We start from the raw sequence: 20,820 nt of genomic DNA on the forward strand, positions 1-20,820 counted from the left end.
TCCCTAAGACACACGAGGAACAGCTTGACAGAAGAGGCTGCTTTCACATATTTCAAAGCCATGATTATCCCACACATGACCTACTGTGCGTCCTGTTGGTCTCAGGCCAAAGAGAGTGCATTCAAATCTCTCAGATCCATCTATAATCAGGCAGTAAAGGCACCCTTTACAGTTACAAAATGTTCAGTTTCGACAATTACATTTTTTATTCAAATCTAAGAAATTGATTCAAAATGATCAATTATGCAGCTCCACCTATTAAACCTTGTTCCGAACAAATACCTGATCCACTGTGTCCTCTGTGAGCTGAAATTGCACAGTTCCAAAAAGATCCTCGGCTTTGCTCAGTCGACCTTTTCTTTTCAAACCATCAGACAGTGGAATCAGCCAGTCCAAAATGTCTGTAGATTTGAATAATTTTATTTGAAATTTGAAAAAGCACATTTTAGATCATCAAATGTGTCGACATCAGTTTAGTTCATTTGTACTTTTCTGTTTCACTGTAAAAAACCTGCACATAATGATTTTTTATATTGACTGTAGGAAACATCACATATTAGACATGGGGACAGTTTATTGTATTTAACTGCTAATTAATGATGAATTGATAGTCTTATAATGTAATTGTAATGAAATGTGTATTTTTGAATGTGTTCATCTGCCCAGGGACTGCACATGGAAAGTAACAGTAGCTAAATCTGGTACAAATCATCTTATCTTTTTTAAGATTAATGAATTTGTACATGGTCCCTGACAAATAAAGAATAAATAAATAAATGTACTATTAAAGGGTTAATAAATACACATATATGTGAAAAAATATAGTTTAAAATGGTATAAATAAAGGATATTTGATTTCCTCGCATTATAAAATGTTGGCCATTTTGGATCAAAAGGAAAAGGCGGTTCCAAAAATTCCCAGCCAAACAAATGATAGAGCAACAGAAAAGATCAACTAGTTAGCTCAATGTCTTTATAAAGGACACAAACGAATGGGCCCGGTCTCAGGAGGATATAATGAAGTATATAAGTAGTTAATTTAATGTACCCAAATTACATTTATGTGTAGAAGAAAATTATGTATATCAAACATGTACTCCTTATTATAGTGTTCCTTTCAAATTCCTATTAATTAATTAAAAACACACATTTATTTTCCCAATGTATAAAAGCTTTTAATAGTTAAATATCTAGAACATTAATAATCAAATTGTACAAAATATACTTTAACCTCCATATAAAATATGAGACAGTATTCCATAGTGTTATTGGGCAAACAATAGAAGTTAGTGCATATTAAAATTTCAGTACATCTCCAGGTTTGATTAGGTTTCACCATATTATACAATTATACATCAATTTAATCAAATTCACGTACCTTAATATCAAAAGTTAGTAATTTACCCGATTTTATATATACAAACATAAATATACATAAAAAGTCCTTAAAACTGTTAAAATGCCCCCTGCTTCTCTTAACAAAATGTGCGTGTTTCATACCAATTCCAAAATTCAATTCAAGTCAATGCTCAGACATTATGGAGTAAGGATATGGTAGAATAATAGTAACCCTAATTTTTATTTTCAATTAAATAAAAACTTGAGCAATTCAATGATTTGTTTAATGTAGACCTGATTTTTTTTTTCCTTTTCCAAGAAGATGCAAAAGAAATTGTGCAATGTCAATGATGTTGTTTATAAGATTTTGCATTACTGGTAATAAATAAATAAATAAATAAAGAATGCATTTACACTCATTAAAACCATAAAGTTTTTGATTATTTGAGTATGAATGCTTAAAATCTCTAAAATATTTTCTACATTTTTGCTTAACAAATTCAATTTTCTTCTGATTTAAATAGTTTGATATTGGGAGTTGGGTTAACAAACGCCAGCTGCTTTTTTCAATATTTGTTTTCACATAATTAGCTTTTTTCTCTCTCTAACTGACCCCCTTTATCTAGCTCTAATTTGGATTTTTTTTTTATTTTAAAGAAATGTATAATGCACTTTGTTTAATATTTTCATCTATATGAGAAAAAGGACATGAGATGAATAGTAACTTGATAGGTTAAAAACATACTAGCATTTATGCAGTGAATACACTTTCTTTCCATGTAAGCATCTATAACATGAATTAGGGAACAGATAGTATATTGATTAAACTATAGTCACACTTCAACTGTGAGAGCTCATGTTGTCAGATCTCAGGTGCCATGTAATAGCTAAGATGATGGGCAAAGTAATTTGTAAACAACTAATATCAAGAAAATCCAGATGATGAAATGGGCCTAAAAAGTGAGTGGCCCCTCCGCTTCTGGAATTAAACTGTTCATTAATTTTTCCCATAGACTTTCCAAAAATGAAAATGTTAAGAGTTCAAAGACGTCACGGAGGTTAACTAGCTACGTGGTAACCAATATCCATAATATGGTTGTTTTAAGTCCAATTAAAATGAAAGATTCTGTGAAATATTTTAATAACTTAGTGGTTTTCAGAAACGAATTTTAAATAAAATTATAGGTCTTGTGGTTATTAGTTACCATGTAGCCGATTACACCTGATCACATTTGCAAACTTTTTTTTTTTTTTCAGAAAGTTTTTCTGGGTTACTATGGGTTTTCTGAACTATAGAGTTCCAAAACGCTTTTGTTTACTTTTTAACTTCGTTTTAGTTAACATATGGGAGTTTTGCACTAATCCCACAAACATGACAGATTTCCATGGTAATGGCCGTTTTTGATGTTCCATTCCATTTTAGCTGGCCTCTTTCAATGATACCTAGATGATATGTTCACAATATAGTAGCCCTTAAGCGGCTAATGTGCTATCCTATTTGTTGCCAATTATTTCCTGATTCCTTGACCTTATAACTAGCACTTGTTTCTACAGTCGTTATTCCTTGATAGACAGATGGTATAATGTTAGATAAAAAACACCATAGCACAATTAGCGGCTAATACACTTTGCCTACCTTATTTGCCATTTACTTTTATATTCCTTGACTTCTTAAATCGCACTTCTTTCTAAAGGCTTTACTCCTTGATAGATGGAAGGTATAATGAAAAAACATAGCACTTTGGATAATGCACTTTGAGGAATTCAGAAGAGGGCAAATTCAAGCCGACTTTTCCATCAACCCTTTATGCTCCAGTCTGTGTCTGCCCTGACCCACGTGTCATCCATTAGGAGTTTTTGCCTTTTGTGCAGGTCGCTAACGATTGCTAGCGCTCCTCCTTTTAAAAACCTTACAAAGTTTTCTCCCACTAGTGGGCCCATTGCGTACATCCCAGGAGCTTCTGTGACCCGGTTTGTGAATGGGTCTACATCAATGGGATTTCGCCGACAGGATATTGGTTCGTTTCGGTATACACCGAGTGAGCGACCGTGATCTGGGAGAAAGGAGAGATTTGGGTGGGATCCGATGAGGACTAAAGCTTTGGAGACCTGGATTGCAGTCTTTTGGCCCAAGTCCGATTCGAGGATGCATTTTTTGTTTGGGAGGAATTTGACGACTCTGTGTTTTGGGAAGCTGAGGTAGTTTGGATACGAAGATGAGGAAGAGGAGGAGGTCGGAGAGCCGTACTGCTGTTGGGTCATCATCTGGTGAACCTGGAACCAAGAAAAAAAGAGAAAACTTTAGAATGCTCTGAATGTTTAGAAGACAGTTCACTTCAGTTTTTCTGTTAAAATAAGCCCTGTTTTTTGTACAGTTTGGTACAGCATGCTCATAACTCAGACTCAGAGGATCTTTGATGAATGTGCTAGAACTTATCCCTTTTCACCAACCTGGAGCACTGCTGCTATTACATGTCTACACTAGACTCAAGCCATTCAAAATAAGATTAAAAAGAAAAAAAGTCCTATGTTTCTCGGTTCTGATAGTCAAATGAGTAAATTAGTGGAAGAAAACAGGACTAAACGAGGTCTGAAAGGTGCATGGCACAATTACACCAGGTGGCCAATACTTAAAAGTGCACCATGTAACTTTTCGGATTGTCTCCATCTAGTAACTAAATAGGTCCCCTTCCTCCTCCTCTTCTTCCTCCTCCTCACCTTGTGGTACTCTGGGTAGAGCAGTTTGGGTAGCTGGTTGAATATCAGCCCTGGGTCGGTTACGGAGCGTCTGAAAGCGTGGTACACCGGTGCACTCAGATGGCGAGTGGCCAGTACGGCATCCGCGGCCGTAAGACCCGCCCCCACCACCAGAACAGGCTCAGACAATTCGTCAAGCTCGCCGCGGGAGATAGCGGCCTCCAGCTCCCAGAACGAGTGACAGACAAAGGGCAGGGACTCTCCGTCGACTCTGAGGCGGGCCGGAATATCATGGGTCCCCGTCGCCAAAACCACGTTACGGGCCAAAATGGAGAATGGGACCTCCTCTGACACGGTGCCACCATCTGGGAATATGTACAGTGATGTTAGGGTCAAAGGTTAGACTGGTTCAACTCGGTTTTAGTTAGGCTTGCAATTCATGGATTTTAGCTTCCTGTTATCCATGCGTTTCAGAATAATAATTTAAAATGAAAACTGCAAGCAGTGATAAAGGCCCTCGCCACCCCTTGTGACCGCGGGGTACATACCACTGTGGAAATCCTGCCTTTCATTCCCGCTTACATCGCCCCTCCCCCCAAAATCAGCGTCTCAGTAATACTACTCCATTCATTCCAATTAGAACATTTATCACATTGTCACGCCTGCACGGTTGAAAATAGAGGTATGTCTTCATTGGCCTTTTTGTTCAGTATGATGAGAGGAATATGTGTACCAAATTTGAATGGTCTATGACAAAGTAGTAATTTTTCATCCTAGTTAATCAAAACCCATGTATTTCAATGAGAAATGTCAGACATTGCCATGGCAACGCCTTTGAAAATAGAGGTATAATCTCATTGGCTTTTTTGTTCAGTATGTCAATAGGGATGTCCATGCCAAATTTAAAATGTTTGTGACAAAGTAATTTTTTGCATACCATTAAAAGGTTCAAGGGGCGCTGTGGAGCAATATAATGTCTGACCTGTGTAAATTATATATGTATGCATTCAGATCAACATTTTGGAAAAAAAAGTATATTCATGCCGGGAAATAGGACACTAAATGTGTGAGTTACACGCAATTAAAAACTTTTTAAAATGGCTTTTTTTATTTGCAGGCTGGCCACACCCATATTTTATAACTTAGAAAATTCCAAAAGAGTTCCCTATAATCCCACATGGGTATAGTTTATTTTGACCAATTTGCATGTTTCTTGAATGAAAATCCGAGGTGCAAAAAATTCAAATGTGAGAAGTAAAAATTTTTTTAAATGAGGTTCCGCCCACAATGGCTGACTTCCTGTAGGGTTTAGGATGGGGGGGGGTCATAATATATTTTTTACTTGTCTTGACATGTTCTATGTTTGTACCAAATTTCATTTGTCTGCGATGAAAAAGGTCTCTCATTGCCACAATGTATTTCAAATTTTGAGGTGGCGCTATTGAGTTAAAAAAAAATTAAAAAATAATAATGGAAACGCATTTTCCACCCATTATTTTTCTCCTAAACCATAACAGCTACAGTCATGTGACTTTCTCACATTGTGCCCCATCACAAATAAGGCCCCTGTGAATTTTTTCACAAGTCCACGACAAATCAATTGTCTTCTACAAATTTTTGAAAATGAAATTTGAAGAGGGCTCTAGAGAGCCATTTTGTGAGAGAGTGCCTTGATTTGCATATCATTGCGTTCAGTTCACAATTGTGCATAAACGCTGTGTTAGCATTTTCCCAACAAAAAATGTGTGAAAGAGAAATATTTTATTGAAATATTCAAAAATGGGTTTAGTGAGATTTGGCCAAATTTGAAGTGTTTGTGATGAAAACTGTGCGAGGAAATGTCCTGAATGCGAGGGTGTGCACTTTTGTCATTACCGGGTTTGATCCAATATGGCCGACTTCCTGTACATTTTAGGGCGGGGCCATAATATCATTTTTGTCATGTCCTGACATGTTCTATTTTTTGATGTGAGTTTCAGATTTTTACGTTGACTTTTTTCCGAGTCGGGCTCCCATTGGCCCCATGAAAATCAAAGTACCGAGCTACCGAGTCGTCTTTCGTTATTTTTTCTCGGGGTCTTTTGTGTGAACTAGAGCTTGTCGAGTTCTAATTTTTGATACCACTCACTGCCATGTCGGGGCGTGTTTACTACTTGATTTTTGCCATTTTCCATGTTCCGGACACGGTTTTAATGAGTCCCTCGCCGGGACGTTGTCCCAGGCTCGGGCCTAAAAAACAACAACAAAAGGGATCATTGTCATAGCGCTTAAAAATTGAAAACAAAAAAAAATGTGAATGGGAAAATGTCCTCCTATAGCAACAATCCTAATTTTTCATCATGACGAAAATAAGCGATATGTAACTATACAAGCAACAAGATAATATGTTACAAATTGGTTTCCAATTGAACAAAATAAGTAAAAATATGTGGCTCCAATAACATATCAATAATGATAAATTCGTAACACTGTTGTGATGTTCTCTATAGATGTGTTTTCATTCTTCATTGTCATTTAATTGAACAACTATGATATTAAGAACAAACCATAATTGTTGAAGTTACCATAAAATAAAATGCTTTCTTACCTCCGAGCTCCTCTCCTTCACGGCGCTGAACTCCAGTTACTCTCCAACATGGCTCATCTCCGTCGCCATGCACTCTGGTCACCTCGGTAACCGTTGTCCCACAGGCAAAGTTCTGCTCTAAAGACTTCTGGGAAACGTAGTGCTGGTAATACAAGGCTATCTCTGCAGGTGTGGCTCTGTCGTTGCGTACATTTCTGCAAAAATATTGAAAATGACAGAAAATGTTTTTAAAAACATGTTTCATCAGTGTTTTCTTGACATTTTATATACTTTTGCCAAATTTTGATAGAGTAAAGGGAACCCATATCTAAATTAACCAAATCAATACCAGATTTAAACCTTGAAAAAAACAGGTCTAAACCAAGACTAAACCAGGTCTAAACTAGGAAAAAACATTCAAAAGTAAAGCAACTGACAACCATGTTCAAACTAGGCTAAAACCAGGTCTAAAACTGGTCTAAACCTGATCTAAAACAGGCCAAATCCTGCATGTAAAGTATGTAGGATTCCCCCCCCCCCCCCACATCTCTATTGACCTTAGTAAAATCAGCAGGTGCCTTTTAACATCAGCATGAACTTAAAGAGGAAGTGAAAAAACAATCAAATTTGCCTGTGCCCATTTTATGCAAATCTCAAACTGCATTCTCCATTTGGGTAATTTGAAAAGCAAACATAGTAAAAACATAAACACAACTATTACTACATGCTGAGGAGATCTGATCCCGGTCTAGAGCCAAGTCTAGTGCCAGGTCGGGTCCACGGTCTAGTCCACGGTCTAGTCCACGGTCTAGTCCACAGTCCACGGTCTAGTCCACGGTCTAGTCCACGGTCTAGTCCACGGTCTAGTCCACAGTCTAGTCCACAGTCTAGTCCACAGTCTAGTCCACAGTCTAGTCCACAGTCTAGTCCACAGTCTAGTCCACAGTCTAGTCCAGGCCTATAGATGACGGTACCTGCGTTTCTCTCTGAGCCAGTCTTTGAGTTTGAGTCCAGGCAGTTCCATCCAGTTTGCCAAACTCAGAGTCAGCATGGACCCCTCCATCGCCTGAAGAATAAACAAAATCATTGTAGTTATACATTTAATATTTTTAGCTGTATTCTCAATATTTTGTATTTTTCATTTCATTCATTTTTCTATATTTAAAGGGGGGATATTATGTAAAATTCACTACTGAGCCTTTAACAATGCTCATCATTTGCTTACTGGGAGTATTTCAATTGACTCATGCATGTTTGAGTAATCATAGGTCCTGCAGTTGAGGCTTGAGTGCTCAGAAAATGTCTGTTTTCTGTATCCCCTATCGCTGTACCGGTACTTCAAATCATTACTTTTTTCAAACAGTCAGACAGAAAAAATGTCACATAGCCATTTTTTAACAACAAAGTCTGCTGTGTTCTATGGTAAAATTACATTAGCGGCAGTTCTGCAGTTTTGAACAGGAAGTCAATTAACCTGTTTTTCTTGCCAAGCCGTTTTGAATCAATATTGATGTTTACGCTGAGCAAAATGTAAAATCATGATCTAGTTTGTCATAACTTACAACTTTTTCAGGTATTAAGTATTATGTTTTAAGGTTGTTTACATTTATATTAACAGTGTACTTACTTTGATATGTTTAGAATGAACAAAAACAAAGTTGTTGTTGTATTAGAAAGTAGTGGTTCCAACCCAGCAGCAGCAAAAGGTCACCTGCTTTTTATTCTTGATAGGTTTAGAGTTAGGTTAGGTTATTTTTTAGTGTCTGGAGCCAATTATTACCTGTAATAACTTAATAAATGCCACGTAAGAAATTGTCTTTACTGAAAAAAGCAAGGATAAGGACTGTGAGGTATTCTGGGAAATTTATCAAATTCATGTCTCAAGGTAATTACATAAACAGCACCCTCAGAGAAAATGAAAATAAAATCAATAACCAGATCCAAAGAACTGAACAATTAGATGCTGACTTAGATGCTGACCAAAAGCTGAAAAGTTGCAGATTTGTGTTTTAAGTTGTTGACACATGAGTTAAAGTGTTTCTAAACCAGGATTTTGCAAAAGGTCCAAAATGTAGTTCCTCTTAAGAACATGGCTCTTTGAAATGAAGAACTCTGAATGTTTTTTTCTTCTAAGCTGCTGTTTAGAGTAGTTAGTTGATCAAAGACATTTGTGATCGTATAATAAAAGCTCTAAAGTGTAGGAGCTCATGCAAAAACAACTATATGAGAAATACTTGCAAATAGCAACTTCATAAGTGAAAAGGCAGATTAAACTGTCCAGCCACAAACAGCAAACTCCATGCATTCCCCACTTTGCTGTCATGCATATAAATCGTTTTAATCCTAATAAGATATGATTTAATTTACATGTTCAGAATGTACCTTGTACCAAGATTTAGTCTTCGTATTAAAGAGGTGGGATTACACTTCTCTGGGGTATTAACTGCACATTGCATATTTCAATCATCATGTTACCTTTTATTGTTTTGAAAATGCTATATTTGAAATGTATTAAACACTTACATATACATTTTTGGCATTTTGTTTTTGAGGCACTGTGTCCCCACTGCCTTTGCTCTCCATGCTACGTCACACCTCTTCAGAGCACTACAGCAACATAATTGGTGTGTATTCTGCTGATGAAACTACTGCACCTAGCATCAGGCTTGTGAAGTTGTAGAATCTTACAGCTAACCGTAAGGATTCAAATAGGGTCCAGGAGATTAACAAAAATATTACTACATGAGTAATTGTTTATGACACATAAAATCTAACATTACATTATAGTATTATTATTATTTTTATATTAGGATATTTCTGTGGCGATATATTGTCTGTTAAAATGTGTTATTATTTCAGGCCTGAATACGTACATGCCATGCTCCACCAGGGGGCCCCCTACCCAACACCAGGTGAGGGATGGCTCGCTCCGGCTCATATCTCCAGATTAGAGGAGAGGAGTGCTCCAGCCCAAAGTCACTGTCTGGCAGCAGCAGAGAGTCGAACAGGACCGCCACGGGGTTAGAAGACCGCCCCTCGAGACCCTCACACAGGTACTCCAGGTCCTACAGAGGAGCGAGACAGAGGGAGGGAGAAAGGAAGGAGGAGTGGGAGAGAGGGAAGGAGGAAGTGAGGGAGGAAGAAAGAGAGAAAAAGAAAGAGAGGGAGAGTCTTTTTACCACAAACCTTGAGGAGAGCAGAGTATCACATTTATGGTAGTTGCCTCTTCGTATCAAAGAGTTAATATAAGGCTTTGTGTGTATGTTCTAGGCAGCAATTTGACCAAAATGACATATTGGATTGTGCTGGAGATTTAAGGCTAATAGCCGATAAGATAAAAAGTAAGTAAAAAAAGACTAGAAGCCTTTAGACATGTTTTGGCCTTTGTTGACATTATAGTTGCTAAGCAATAGCTATGGAAGCACCTCTCTGCTGCCAGTGTCCAATGTGGAAGTAACATTATAAACTTCGAAAAAATGTAAAAATGAGACAGACTAGGCAAGATTTTTTTTGTCAAATAAAGTATGATTAAGTTAACTGTGTTTTAGTAAAATCAGTAGTCCAATGATCTGCTCTAGTTAGTTACCTGTTCTAGCAGCGACAGGTCGGGCTGCTCCCTCAGTTTGTGCTGGAGCAGAGGGTTTGGGTGAGCAGCGTCCTGGGACACGTATGGAGTGTGACCCGAGAGCAGGTAAGACAGGCAGATCCCAGATGGCCCATTTCCTAGAAAACAAATACCCATCACAACCATGGCAACAACACGACATTACTACATCCATAAATGTTCTCTTTGGTCTAACGATATTCATTGTCCTTCCTCTGTACCTTATATTCACTGTCCCTCCTCTGTACCATATATCTACTGTCCCTACTCTGTACCATCTGTTCCCAAGGTGCTGCACTGTGGCGCCCACAACAACAACAACTAGAGCCACTAATGAGCTGCATTTTAATTAACTTCGATGGTCCCAGATTAGACTAAATGCCAAGGGACCAATTGCAAACAGGAAGTTTATCTTTCAAATGAATTGATAAAATAAAAGGCGTCCAGTCTGTCACTTGCTTGTCTCAATGAAGATATTACCACTGCCTGAAATGCTTCACAGTATGACATATCCATCTTCATGGAGAGGCAACTCTGCTCACAGTAAGAATGTATGTTATTCACTGTATCTTGGGGCAATAGAAGCATTAATTAAATAAATACAACTTTGTTAAGTTTAATGCCATATTGTGAAATATTCCAGGCAGACAAGCAAGTAGCAGACCCTCTACCAGAAATGTTGTGTCGTGTAACTACCTTATACCATACAACTTAATTGAGCAATGAATAATTGTAATTGAGCAAGCGTTATGAGTTATTATCACTAAACTACTGCAACTATTACAGCGTGTTTTTGTGGTTTGTCAACAAATGTTCAAAAGATACATTTTCTGTTTGCAATGGCATTTGAGATTTGATTACTTAAATAATATGCATAATGTTGCACACTTAAAATTCAGAACTTGTTACAGAATCATCAAAGTGAAACTGGGGAAGTGCTTTAAAAGGTTGGGATGTATGGTCAAGGCGATATGACCTTAATCATCTGAACTTTGAACTGGCAGGCGGTCAACTTCTCACCAATAAACTCTCTGGTTTCTGAGTTATTCTCGAACTATTCCACATTTCATAATCATCCATCATATGTAAATATATACACGTATTCACCCCAAACCAAAGGGTCATTCTACTGTTTTCTGTGTTCCTGAACAACGTACATTACCCACTCCAGTCAAAATATACATGTGGAATGGTCGTGTCGGGGAGGGCATCTGGAGTAAAAACTGGCAATACTTAACAAAAGACTCCCAATATATTCATTACCCCTCCTCTGTACCATATATTCACTCTCCTTTCTCTGTACTCATCCAAACCATCTCAATCAGTAAACCTTGTCTTTAAAATTTCAATAGCATTTTTCTACACATAAGACTACCACATGACAATTTTCAACCTTTTACTTTGTGACTTAATAGAATGAAAAACAATTCTTGTGCTGTAGTCATGAGAACAGGTCCCCTAAAGCAAATTCTTCAACCAAGCAGAACTCTCCCCCTCTCATTCCTGTCTCGTAAACAATCAGATGGCTCTTGGAGGAATGACTTTGCAAAAATAAACAGTATGGGAAAAATAATGTAAATTTATGAGTTTGAATTTTTCTCACCGATAATGACCACAGGAATGATGTCCCCGGAGTCTCTGTCCTGGTTTTCCATTTTATCTGTAGAGACAAAATGAAGAAATATAATTAGTTTGTGTTAAAGTATTTATACAGTTACACTTAATTAGTTTTATTGCAAAATCTTAACAATTGCAACTTTATAATCTTGTAAAGTGAAAAAGGCACTTGTGTTTGAGTATATTTGTGTATGAGTGAGTGAAATTTCAAACTCAATTACGATACTCGTTAACGATTCTGATACGACAATGATAATAAAAACACTCTCTTTACACAATAAAATGTTGCTTTTAACATTAAAAGGTAGTACTTTCATTTATATCGCCATGTGGCCTTATATCTGTGTAATCCCTCAGTCCTCCAGGTAGGTTCCATAGTGGTCCATGGGTGTATACTAGTCTATGTGGTTTTATACTTGTTCTGACACAGCTCAAGATCATTCTAAAGCTATTCAGGAAAGGCTCATTTCTGTGAATGTGACATTTTTAGTATCAGTACCTGCTCAAATAAGTATCTAGTTTCGATACTAGTTTTAGTATCAATTAGTATCTGATATTCGATAGTTTTTAGCAACCCTGGTAGTTTGTACTGTTTATATTCATGAAATTACAACTGAAAGCTATTTTAGTAGTTCTTAATAAGAAGACCGATCAACAAAAGGAAGAAAGATGTGATTTCTTTGACTTTACCAAATCTCTAACCCAAGTAAGCATGTCTTCTTATTCTTTAAAGTAATTTCTTATGGGATGGTTTTTCTGGTTGTTTGATCAGTGACCAGTATTTGGCTGAAGTAAATTATTGACAGAAGTGAATGTGGTCTGTGCATTTCCAGTGACCTCGGCAGAATGACTCAGCACCAAATGTTTGATTTGGCTCGAAGCACATTAATGATAAAAATATCATAATGATGTTGACTGTTGATAAAAAGGTTTGTAGTTGTACAATTATTATGCAAATTTAATTCAATACGATTCAAAAATTATGAAAATGTATCAAATATTGGGGCTAAGATTTGGATTGGAAAAGTAGGATTCCCACACACATTTGAAGACTGAACATATGAGCTGCTAAACTAAATAATGATCATATTCACAAGTTGGTAGAAGTCAAATGGGGTTAGCAGGTTTTACAAGACAAGACAGGATATTGTGTTGTTTGTGGAGCATGTTGTGACTAAAATAATGCAGCTTCAGGGGATATTAAAAAGTGGATAATATATCCTAGTTCTTGCTTTCATGCATAGAGTACAAAGTCTATAATAAAATGCTATTAAAAAGGCTGAAAAAACAAACTTGCAGTGTAATTTTTCAAATAAGGATAGAAATGTCATCTAGATTATTTAAAACTAAAAATGTGACATTAATTTTGTACACCCACTCATAACTGTAGCTATTTTTGAATTTCCAATTATGACCATATAAATTGTTCTTGCAGCTCAGTTAGTTTCATTATAATTAAGGGATATATTGTATAAGCAGCTCTTGAGGTCAATATGTGTCTATTTACATCAAATTCTGAAGCGTTTTATTGTTCAAGAATCAGGAAGTGCCAGCTGCCATGCTATTTGTTGTAGGCTTTACTGTAACTGCAAAATTCTGCTTTGGCCTCTGAAAGCTGCAAAAATCGCTTATAGACTTCTGTTTTTGACATTAAAAAAAATAAATAAATAAATTGTACCGGTAATAAAAAAAAATCAGGTACAGCCCCTTTAATATAAAATCTACTGCATTTTTGATTGCTATGTCCTAGAAGCGCTTTAAAAATCTTCAATGTTTATTAATAAGATACACTACGACTACGGCATCCCAGTTTGGACCTCTTAAAGTCGCAAAATCAACTTTTTAGAGCTTTTAACCATGTTATAGTTGTCTCTCCTCACCATTTACTCACTCAGAATTGTATTTGGAGTGATTCGTGCATGTTTGAACAATCTTTAATCTTTTATTTTTAGGATGCCATATTGCTGATCAATCCCCGTTTTCACCGCCACCGGCATACGCCCACTGTAACGTACTTACTTGATTCTCCAATTTTATTTTCTCAATCAGTGATACATGCAAGAGTCGTTGCGTAGTCATTTTGGTAAAAATGAAAAAAAAAAATCCGCTGCTCGCTAACTTGAGCTATACATCGGAGGTGTTGTTTTTTGTGATGACGATGTCAGTTCCCACAGAGCACCATAGTTTTCTAACACGGAAGGCAGTGGACTTGTTTCTTTTATTAAGTCATTTTAGATTAATACTGCAATTTAAAATGTTCAAATTATAACATAATAATCCACGGTGTCAGAGATTATAGTTATATAGCAGACACAAGCACAGTAGGTCCTCTTTAAGGCTCTTGTTTGCAAAGCTAATTTAATCATAATATTGTTTCATATTAAGAGACAAAGTGCATTGCTTCTTAGCTTGTTCCTATTTGCAGATCAGAAGTGCCTTAATCAAAGGGTAGATTGTTTTATAAGCCGACTTTATCCATGTTGAAGATGCCATTGACAGCAGTTGGATAAGACCAAGGACTTTAAAGCTAAATTTGAAACATAGAAACAGGACCCCAGTGAGTTGTTATATCACAGGCCTCCATGAATTCACTTATTTAATACAGTATATGGCTTGTATTATAGAATAATCTTTTGGACTAAAGAAGGAATAAAGCAGGGCTAAAGCAGGGCTAAAGCAGGACTAAAGCAGGATAAGACAGTGGGGCTAAATCAGAACAGAAACATGGCTAAACCAAGGGATGTACAATGAATGCAATTTTAATAGAAGTACAAGATTGACAAAAAAAATTGTCTATAATTAGTTTTTATCAACTTAATCTGTAAATATTCTCAGTTTAGACTCCTTCAGTCAATATATTTCAAGCTTTAGGTGGTTCAAAATGTATTTAAAAATAATTGTTTGACCATAGATCCCTGGTCTTTTGTGGACATGGTCACTTTAAATCTGACGTCTGAGTTGAAATCACCACTTGGCACGGGTCACAGATTTTTTTCTGTACACTGCTGAGTGAGTACAGTTGGTTCTACACATAGCCGGCATTGAGTCTAAAGGAATATAAGATAAAACGAGTATACTAGGAAAATGTCATTTTTATAGTCACTCAACAACTATCCTAAAAATACAGTATGTTCTCAAATTATAATTGGTGGTTCACAAGGTTCAAGTGACTTTGGATGATATGACAAAAATCCCTAAATATTTGCACCTCAAGTTTTAGTAATACAGTAATAAGTGTAGTAGTAGAAGTAGTGATAGCACCAACAACAATGGAATTAGTAATAAGTATATCTTTATGTGTACTCTAAAGAGCAAGTACTAATAAAGTTGTAATCAAAGTTAAAGTAGCAGTTGTATGCAAGTATTAGTAAAGTTTTAGCTGCAAATTCTAGTAGTTGTAAGGACAATAGTAATTACCGGTAGTGACACAGTGATAGACTAAATCAGGCAGCAGCAGTTGTAGTACTAGTAGTAGTCAGAGTAGTAATAACAGCGATATAAATAATAGCACTAGTTTTGTAGCAGTAGTACGGTAATTGAATACATGCAAGATAGACAAGTTTAAGGCTATACTAACAGTAAAGCCACAACTAACAGTCGTAGTAGTAGCAGTTGTAGTAGTTAAGCTGAATTCTTATCTACAAGTTTATAGTACTTTTGGTTCTGCACATCAAGAGCAAGCTTAAAAAAAAAAAAAAAAAAGTGAAGAACAGAGTGTTTCGAGTCTGGAGAAAAACCGGGCCAGTGGGTCTAAGCACGTCCCATGCAGTTGTTTGGCTCAGCGCCACGACACAAAGGGGCTAACATTACGCTAGCTCCAGGCACCCAGCCAAAACATGCTATACAGTTATGTAACTTACAACATTTCAAAAGCATGTGTCAGATTGGCCTAATAAACTTACTATGACAGCCAGTGCAAAACTTTTACTTATTTGCAGGCTTATCCTTGCAAGATGTCAGTTGATTTTAATACAAATTAATGACTAAAGGCTTACAGGCCTACTGCTCTAGTTTAGTCATAGTTTAGTCATCAACCAAAATTTGTATTACTCAACAAATAATTTTATTCAAATTATTGTATGTACAGAAGATATGTATGATTTTTGTGATAAAAGTGGTTTGATTGCAATTATTTCTGCAGCCTCAAATTAAACATTTTATGCCATCAAAGGAGGAAGAAGTTATTTAATATTTAAATCTATCCAATATCTTGACTATTCAGCACTGTTTTTTTTTCTTCAAATTTTACCATCAAAAAATGTTCTTTGCAGACAGCTTGCAGCACCCTTATACTGTCAGAAAGTGGTATATTTACAATATAGTGAGGAGGTAAACTAAATGTACTTATTTATAAGAGAAAATTGCAGCTTGAAATATTACAATTGAAAGAGAAAACATACCTTATTTCAGGTGGAATTGTCTCCCCTCACTGGCATATAATTTAAAAATGACAACAGCAATACATTGAAACAAGTTAAATAATAATAGATCCATCAAAAACAAAAAAAAAGTACGGTAGTCAATTTAAAAAAAAGCAGAATTCAAGTCATTTTATAATAATAATAATTATATTATTATTATTATTAATTTTATAATGTAATTGTATTTATTTATTAGCACTGCACAATCTTGACATGTGTGCCACTGTTGTTTAGTGGTGTTTTTTTATAATGTGTTGTAATTTAATGAGGTTTGGCTTGAATCACCAGGAAGCTCTGGGTAATTTTATTGGATTGCAATATAAAAAAGTAAAACTACAGTGGCTTAACATGTGCAACAAATGATACACGACAAACTAGATGAACCGGAATGGGAAAAATCTGCAGAGTCACGGTGAGAGTTTGTAAAAACGGTCAATGATCTTTGTCAAAGTAAGGTTAAGGAGAAGTAAGCGGATTGAACAGAGGCCAAAGTATTCATAATCTCACAATGGTAACAGTCTATTCAAATAGTAAATCAAAAAGTAAATTGCCATTTTTTAGATTTTGATATAATTTTAAGATGCACCTGCTTATCTCCACTGAGATGTTATTGCTGGAATGTTTCACAATAATCAGAAATTCTCAAAGTGGTATGGTCTAGTGCTGGTTTATTTTAGGATCCTGATTTAATCCTAGTTTAGTTCAACTTGGTGTCATCCAGTTCTGGTTTGGTTCCAGATTTGTCCTAGTTTTTATGTGATATACACTACCAGTTCTTTATTTCCATGATTATTTACATAGATTCTCACTGAAGGCATCAAAAATATAAATGCTACATTTCATATATGTCCAAACAAAAATAAATTACAAAAAATAGACTTTACCCTTTGCTTTGATCGCTGCTTTGCACTATTGGCAATCCTTGACCCTGACAGGGCACAGCTGTGAAGTAAAAACTATTTCAGGAGACTTTATCAACAAACTCATTGAGAGAAGGTGAAGTGTTTGTAGTGCATTTGAATATAAAATATATAAAAAATTTAGTTTAGTTCAGTTATTTAACTTTTTTAAACTTTGCTATATAATTGCACACATATTGTGTCATATATTTAACATCTTCCATATGTATAAAATGTTGAAAGCAGTAAATAAGAACAAAGAAAAAAAACATTAAATGATAAGGTGTGTCCAAACGTTTGACTGGGAGTGCGTGACAGTATGAATGTGGTTTCAGACTACAGTTTCTCTTCCTGGTCTCAGGTCATTTGAGGGCTCCGGCCACAGTAATGTCAGAATGACTGTGCAATTTAGTTATCAATGTAAATAGAGCCGCGCCTCATTCATTATGTAGTCAGACAGGCCCAACACTACAACTCCCAGAATGCACTGCAGCAGGGTAATTTAAGGCCAACATAAACAATGGACCCATAAGGTTATATTTAGTTACCTGTAGTTGCCATTTTAGTGCATTATTTATGACTATAAGAAATCCCACAGTGCATTCTGGACAGTAGCATACAAAATAAAATGCTTTATTTTTTATGTATATGCAAATTAATACATTTGATACCATACTAATTTGTTTTAGATTTACTGTAAAACATTTCAGCAAAATTGCTACTTAAATGAAATGAATTGCAGAAAAATAAATGAATTAAAATGAATTAATATAGTTGCCATTATCAACCAGCCCTAAATAAAACTTCACTTGAACTTCCTTTTAGGTCCTGGTTCGAGTCCAGTTTAGTATTGATGGTAGACCTTCTTTGATCCTGTTCTAGTCCAGGAATAGTCCAGGTCTAGTTTAAGATTAGTTCAGAATTTAGTCCCAGTTTTGTGACTAGTCAAAATTTTGATATAGTCAAGTTTGAACACACCCTAAAATAACTAAGAATGGCCAAATTACTAAAATATTGGAAGAAACATTGATTAATTCATTCATTACTGATTACTGAAAGCATGTCTTCCTCTGACCTAAATGCCTTCAACACAGTGACCGTAGGACCATATGCTGCTCTAGACGTATAATTGGATTTACATTAACTACATATGTTCACTGCATTAGTGTAACTGGTACAACTGAACCAAAACAAGTCACTATCTACACTCTACAAAAATGGACATCTTTATATAATTATTGTAGTGTAATTATTATTATAACTATGGGTTTGTAAAAGTAGGAGGAGCCCTTCACATTATTTGAATGTGTATCCTTCCTGTTAGACACAACCCCTTTTTTCCAGATATAAAACTTTTTCTTAAAGCTAGGCTACAAAATTTACATTTCTACCATATTTAATTTTGGTATTACATTATTGATATTATTGATTATTGATGGACAATATTTTTAAAAGAGAAAAAAACATTTTCATCAAATGGGTAGATGCAATAGTCATCATTCCAGTAGTTGTTTGTTTATACTGATTATTATCACTTCACTGCCAAGTATTTACAGTTTTACCATTAGTCATGTAGTGTTTTGATTTGGATGTCATTTTTTACAGTAAACTATTTATATATATATATATATATATATTTATATATATATATATATATATATATATATATATATATTTATTTTATTTTTTTCCCCCAAGTAATTGGACTTTAACTTTCAAGGGTATTTTATTGCAACTTAAGATATTTGAATTAATTGCATGCATTTCGTTTTATAAATGCATAGTTCTAACTCTTAACATGACTAATATGCAAACTCAAGTGTGTTGTGTTGTGTAGTTCATCCTGCCTCTCAATTAGTATTCATTAAGTGGCAATAATTCAGTCATACCTTATTAAATAAGTTGAGCCTGAGTTATATAACTCTACGCACTTGGATGAAGTCATATTTATGAAACGTGGGGGTGTGGCCGAGTGCACAGACAAACCGGACCCCGCCCTCCGAGCCTCAGCGCCCGCCTACCACCCCCAGGCACCCGCGGTCAGAAAGCACGCTCGTTTTTCTTCGCAAAAATACTTCATAATGTATGGAAATATATTAAGCAGCATTATTCATTCTGCCACACAGTTGTTTTAACGCGGCATAATTTCACGTCTTTTAAGTATTAGACAACCACAAGTATGGCGTTTTATGTACATTTAATTAAGAGCAAGGTGGAACTTTGCATAACTTACCAACTTCTTGTATACATTAGATGGTACACGTGTTTAGCGACATTGCTATTACATGCTTACTATTGTAGACAAAAAAAAAAACCGTCTGCGTAATCACACTTTGCACTGGTTTTACGCTTTAGTTTCCATTCAGTTTTAGTTACGCCCCGGGCCGGTCTCATTCATCTCACCATCCCGCAATCTCCCCCGGCTATTGCTTCCTACAAAGCCCGTGGTGATTCACTTACGTTTAGCGGTACAGCGGTGTCCTCCTCTTGCTTTCACAGCCTTTCAGACGTAGGATCGACTGATTTCCCCTGGCCTCCCGTTAAAAATTACATTAAAAGTGCTCGATTTGTTGTTTATTTCTTGTTTACGTATGGCTTTCAACGATAGCCCGCATGAAATCTACCGTTGAGCAGCGTAGCCATGTTTATATACCGCTGCTGTCTGTCAAGCTCGACCAATCAGAAGCCACGCTTCTGTACGCTGCTGCCGATCAGGTCACGCCTCATTCCACTGCTGTCACCGAGGCAACTGACCAAGAGTGTGAGGTCCGCCAAGATGAAATTTCTCGAAAAATCCTTGTCAAAAGTCTTAAAAGAAGGTCAATTTACCATATTGTGATCTAATCATTTAAGAAAGTTTTTTTCTTGGTTAATAATAGCTTATATCTACGCTGTTAGTTGAAGATTTAGACAGGGCAATTGCTGCATCAAAGACATAAATACATTTTGTCCAAAAGCAACAAAATATAATTTTCAATCACTGTGTACTCTCTGTCTAGCTGCTGTAGGTACTACTTTGTGATAGTACTTTGTGTGTGGATATTAAGGTCATTAGCAAATTGAATGTATTCAATTATGTTTGATAAATTTAAATGCAGCCTATACATTCAGCATGTAATAACTTTTCACAAGAATGCTTGTAGTTTGTTTTTACAAAGTAAAATACACTAACACAGTATCAGAATAGTTTCATTTAAATTGGCCTAGGTGTTAATCCATTAGGTTTAAGTGTCCATTGAGCCAATCTCATTTCATTCATTTAACTGTCAAGTAGCCTTTAAGTATTGTATATAATATTAGTATATAAATTCTATCCTGTTTTACTTGTCTACAAGATGAATGTTGCCAGCATAGTCTAAAGTGTTTCATAGCTACTGTGTGAAATACACTGTTAATCAAATTGGATTTGTTATCAAAGTTAATTGCCATTTCTTATCATAAAGTTATGCCCCTACAGTTTGAACTATATTCCACATTTCCGAGCTGTGTTTTCTCCTGTTTAATTCCATTTGGTCATAAATACCTTTTTCTGACCTTAGCCTTGACTGCTGCTGTAAACGTGAGAGTAATTTTCCACTTATTAACATGAAACAACATGAAACATTTATTTATTTATCAAATGACATGTACCTGATTTTTTTCTAATGCATTTGAGCTAAATTTGTCTTGCCTCAATGC

The 20,820-nt window shown here is 35.8% G+C and overlaps 1 protein-coding gene across 1 annotated transcript; it reads right to left on the reverse strand.

Annotated features, from left to right (window-relative positions):
- Positions 1-1,157: 1,157 nt before the first annotated feature.
- Positions 1,158-19,809, reverse strand: osgn1 (oxidative stress induced growth inhibitor 1). Its single transcript, XM_033973984.2, has 8 exons — positions 19,603-19,809; positions 11,809-11,865; positions 10,188-10,324; positions 9,475-9,666; positions 7,576-7,667; positions 6,623-6,816; positions 4,057-4,400; positions 1,158-3,612 (listed from the first exon to the last, which is right to left on the reverse strand). Exons 2-8 carry the CDS (start codon positions 11,858-11,860, stop codon positions 3,136-3,138), a joined length of 1,488 nt encoding a protein of 495 aa, XP_033829875.1. The 5' UTR covers positions 11,861-11,865; positions 19,603-19,809; the 3' UTR covers positions 1,158-3,135.
- Between the last annotated feature and the right edge of the window lie 1,011 nt (positions 19,810-20,820).

This window comes from Periophthalmus magnuspinnatus, chromosome 10 (genome assembly GCF_009829125.3).
Source record: "Periophthalmus magnuspinnatus isolate fPerMag1 chromosome 10, fPerMag1.2.pri, whole genome shotgun sequence".
In the NCBI taxonomy this organism is placed as follows: domain Eukaryota; kingdom Metazoa; phylum Chordata; class Actinopteri; order Gobiiformes; family Gobiidae; genus Periophthalmus; species Periophthalmus magnuspinnatus.

What these genes read in the sequence shown, in the direction of transcription:
- osgn1 (XM_033973984.2), bottom strand. Translation starts at nt 11,860, where the DNA reads ATGGAAAACCAGGACAGAGACTCCGGGGACATCATTCCTGTGGTCATT. An exon ending in TGGCTCAGAGAGAAACGCAG is followed by an intron (nt 6,817 to 7,575) that starts GTACCGTCATCT and finishes ATATTTTTGCAG; the next exon opens with AAATGTACGCAACGACAGAG. An exon ending in TGAAGGAGAGGAGCTCGGAG is followed by an intron (nt 4,401 to 6,622) that starts GTAAGAAAGCAT and finishes ACATATTCCCAG; the next exon opens with ATGGTGGCACCGTGTCAGAG.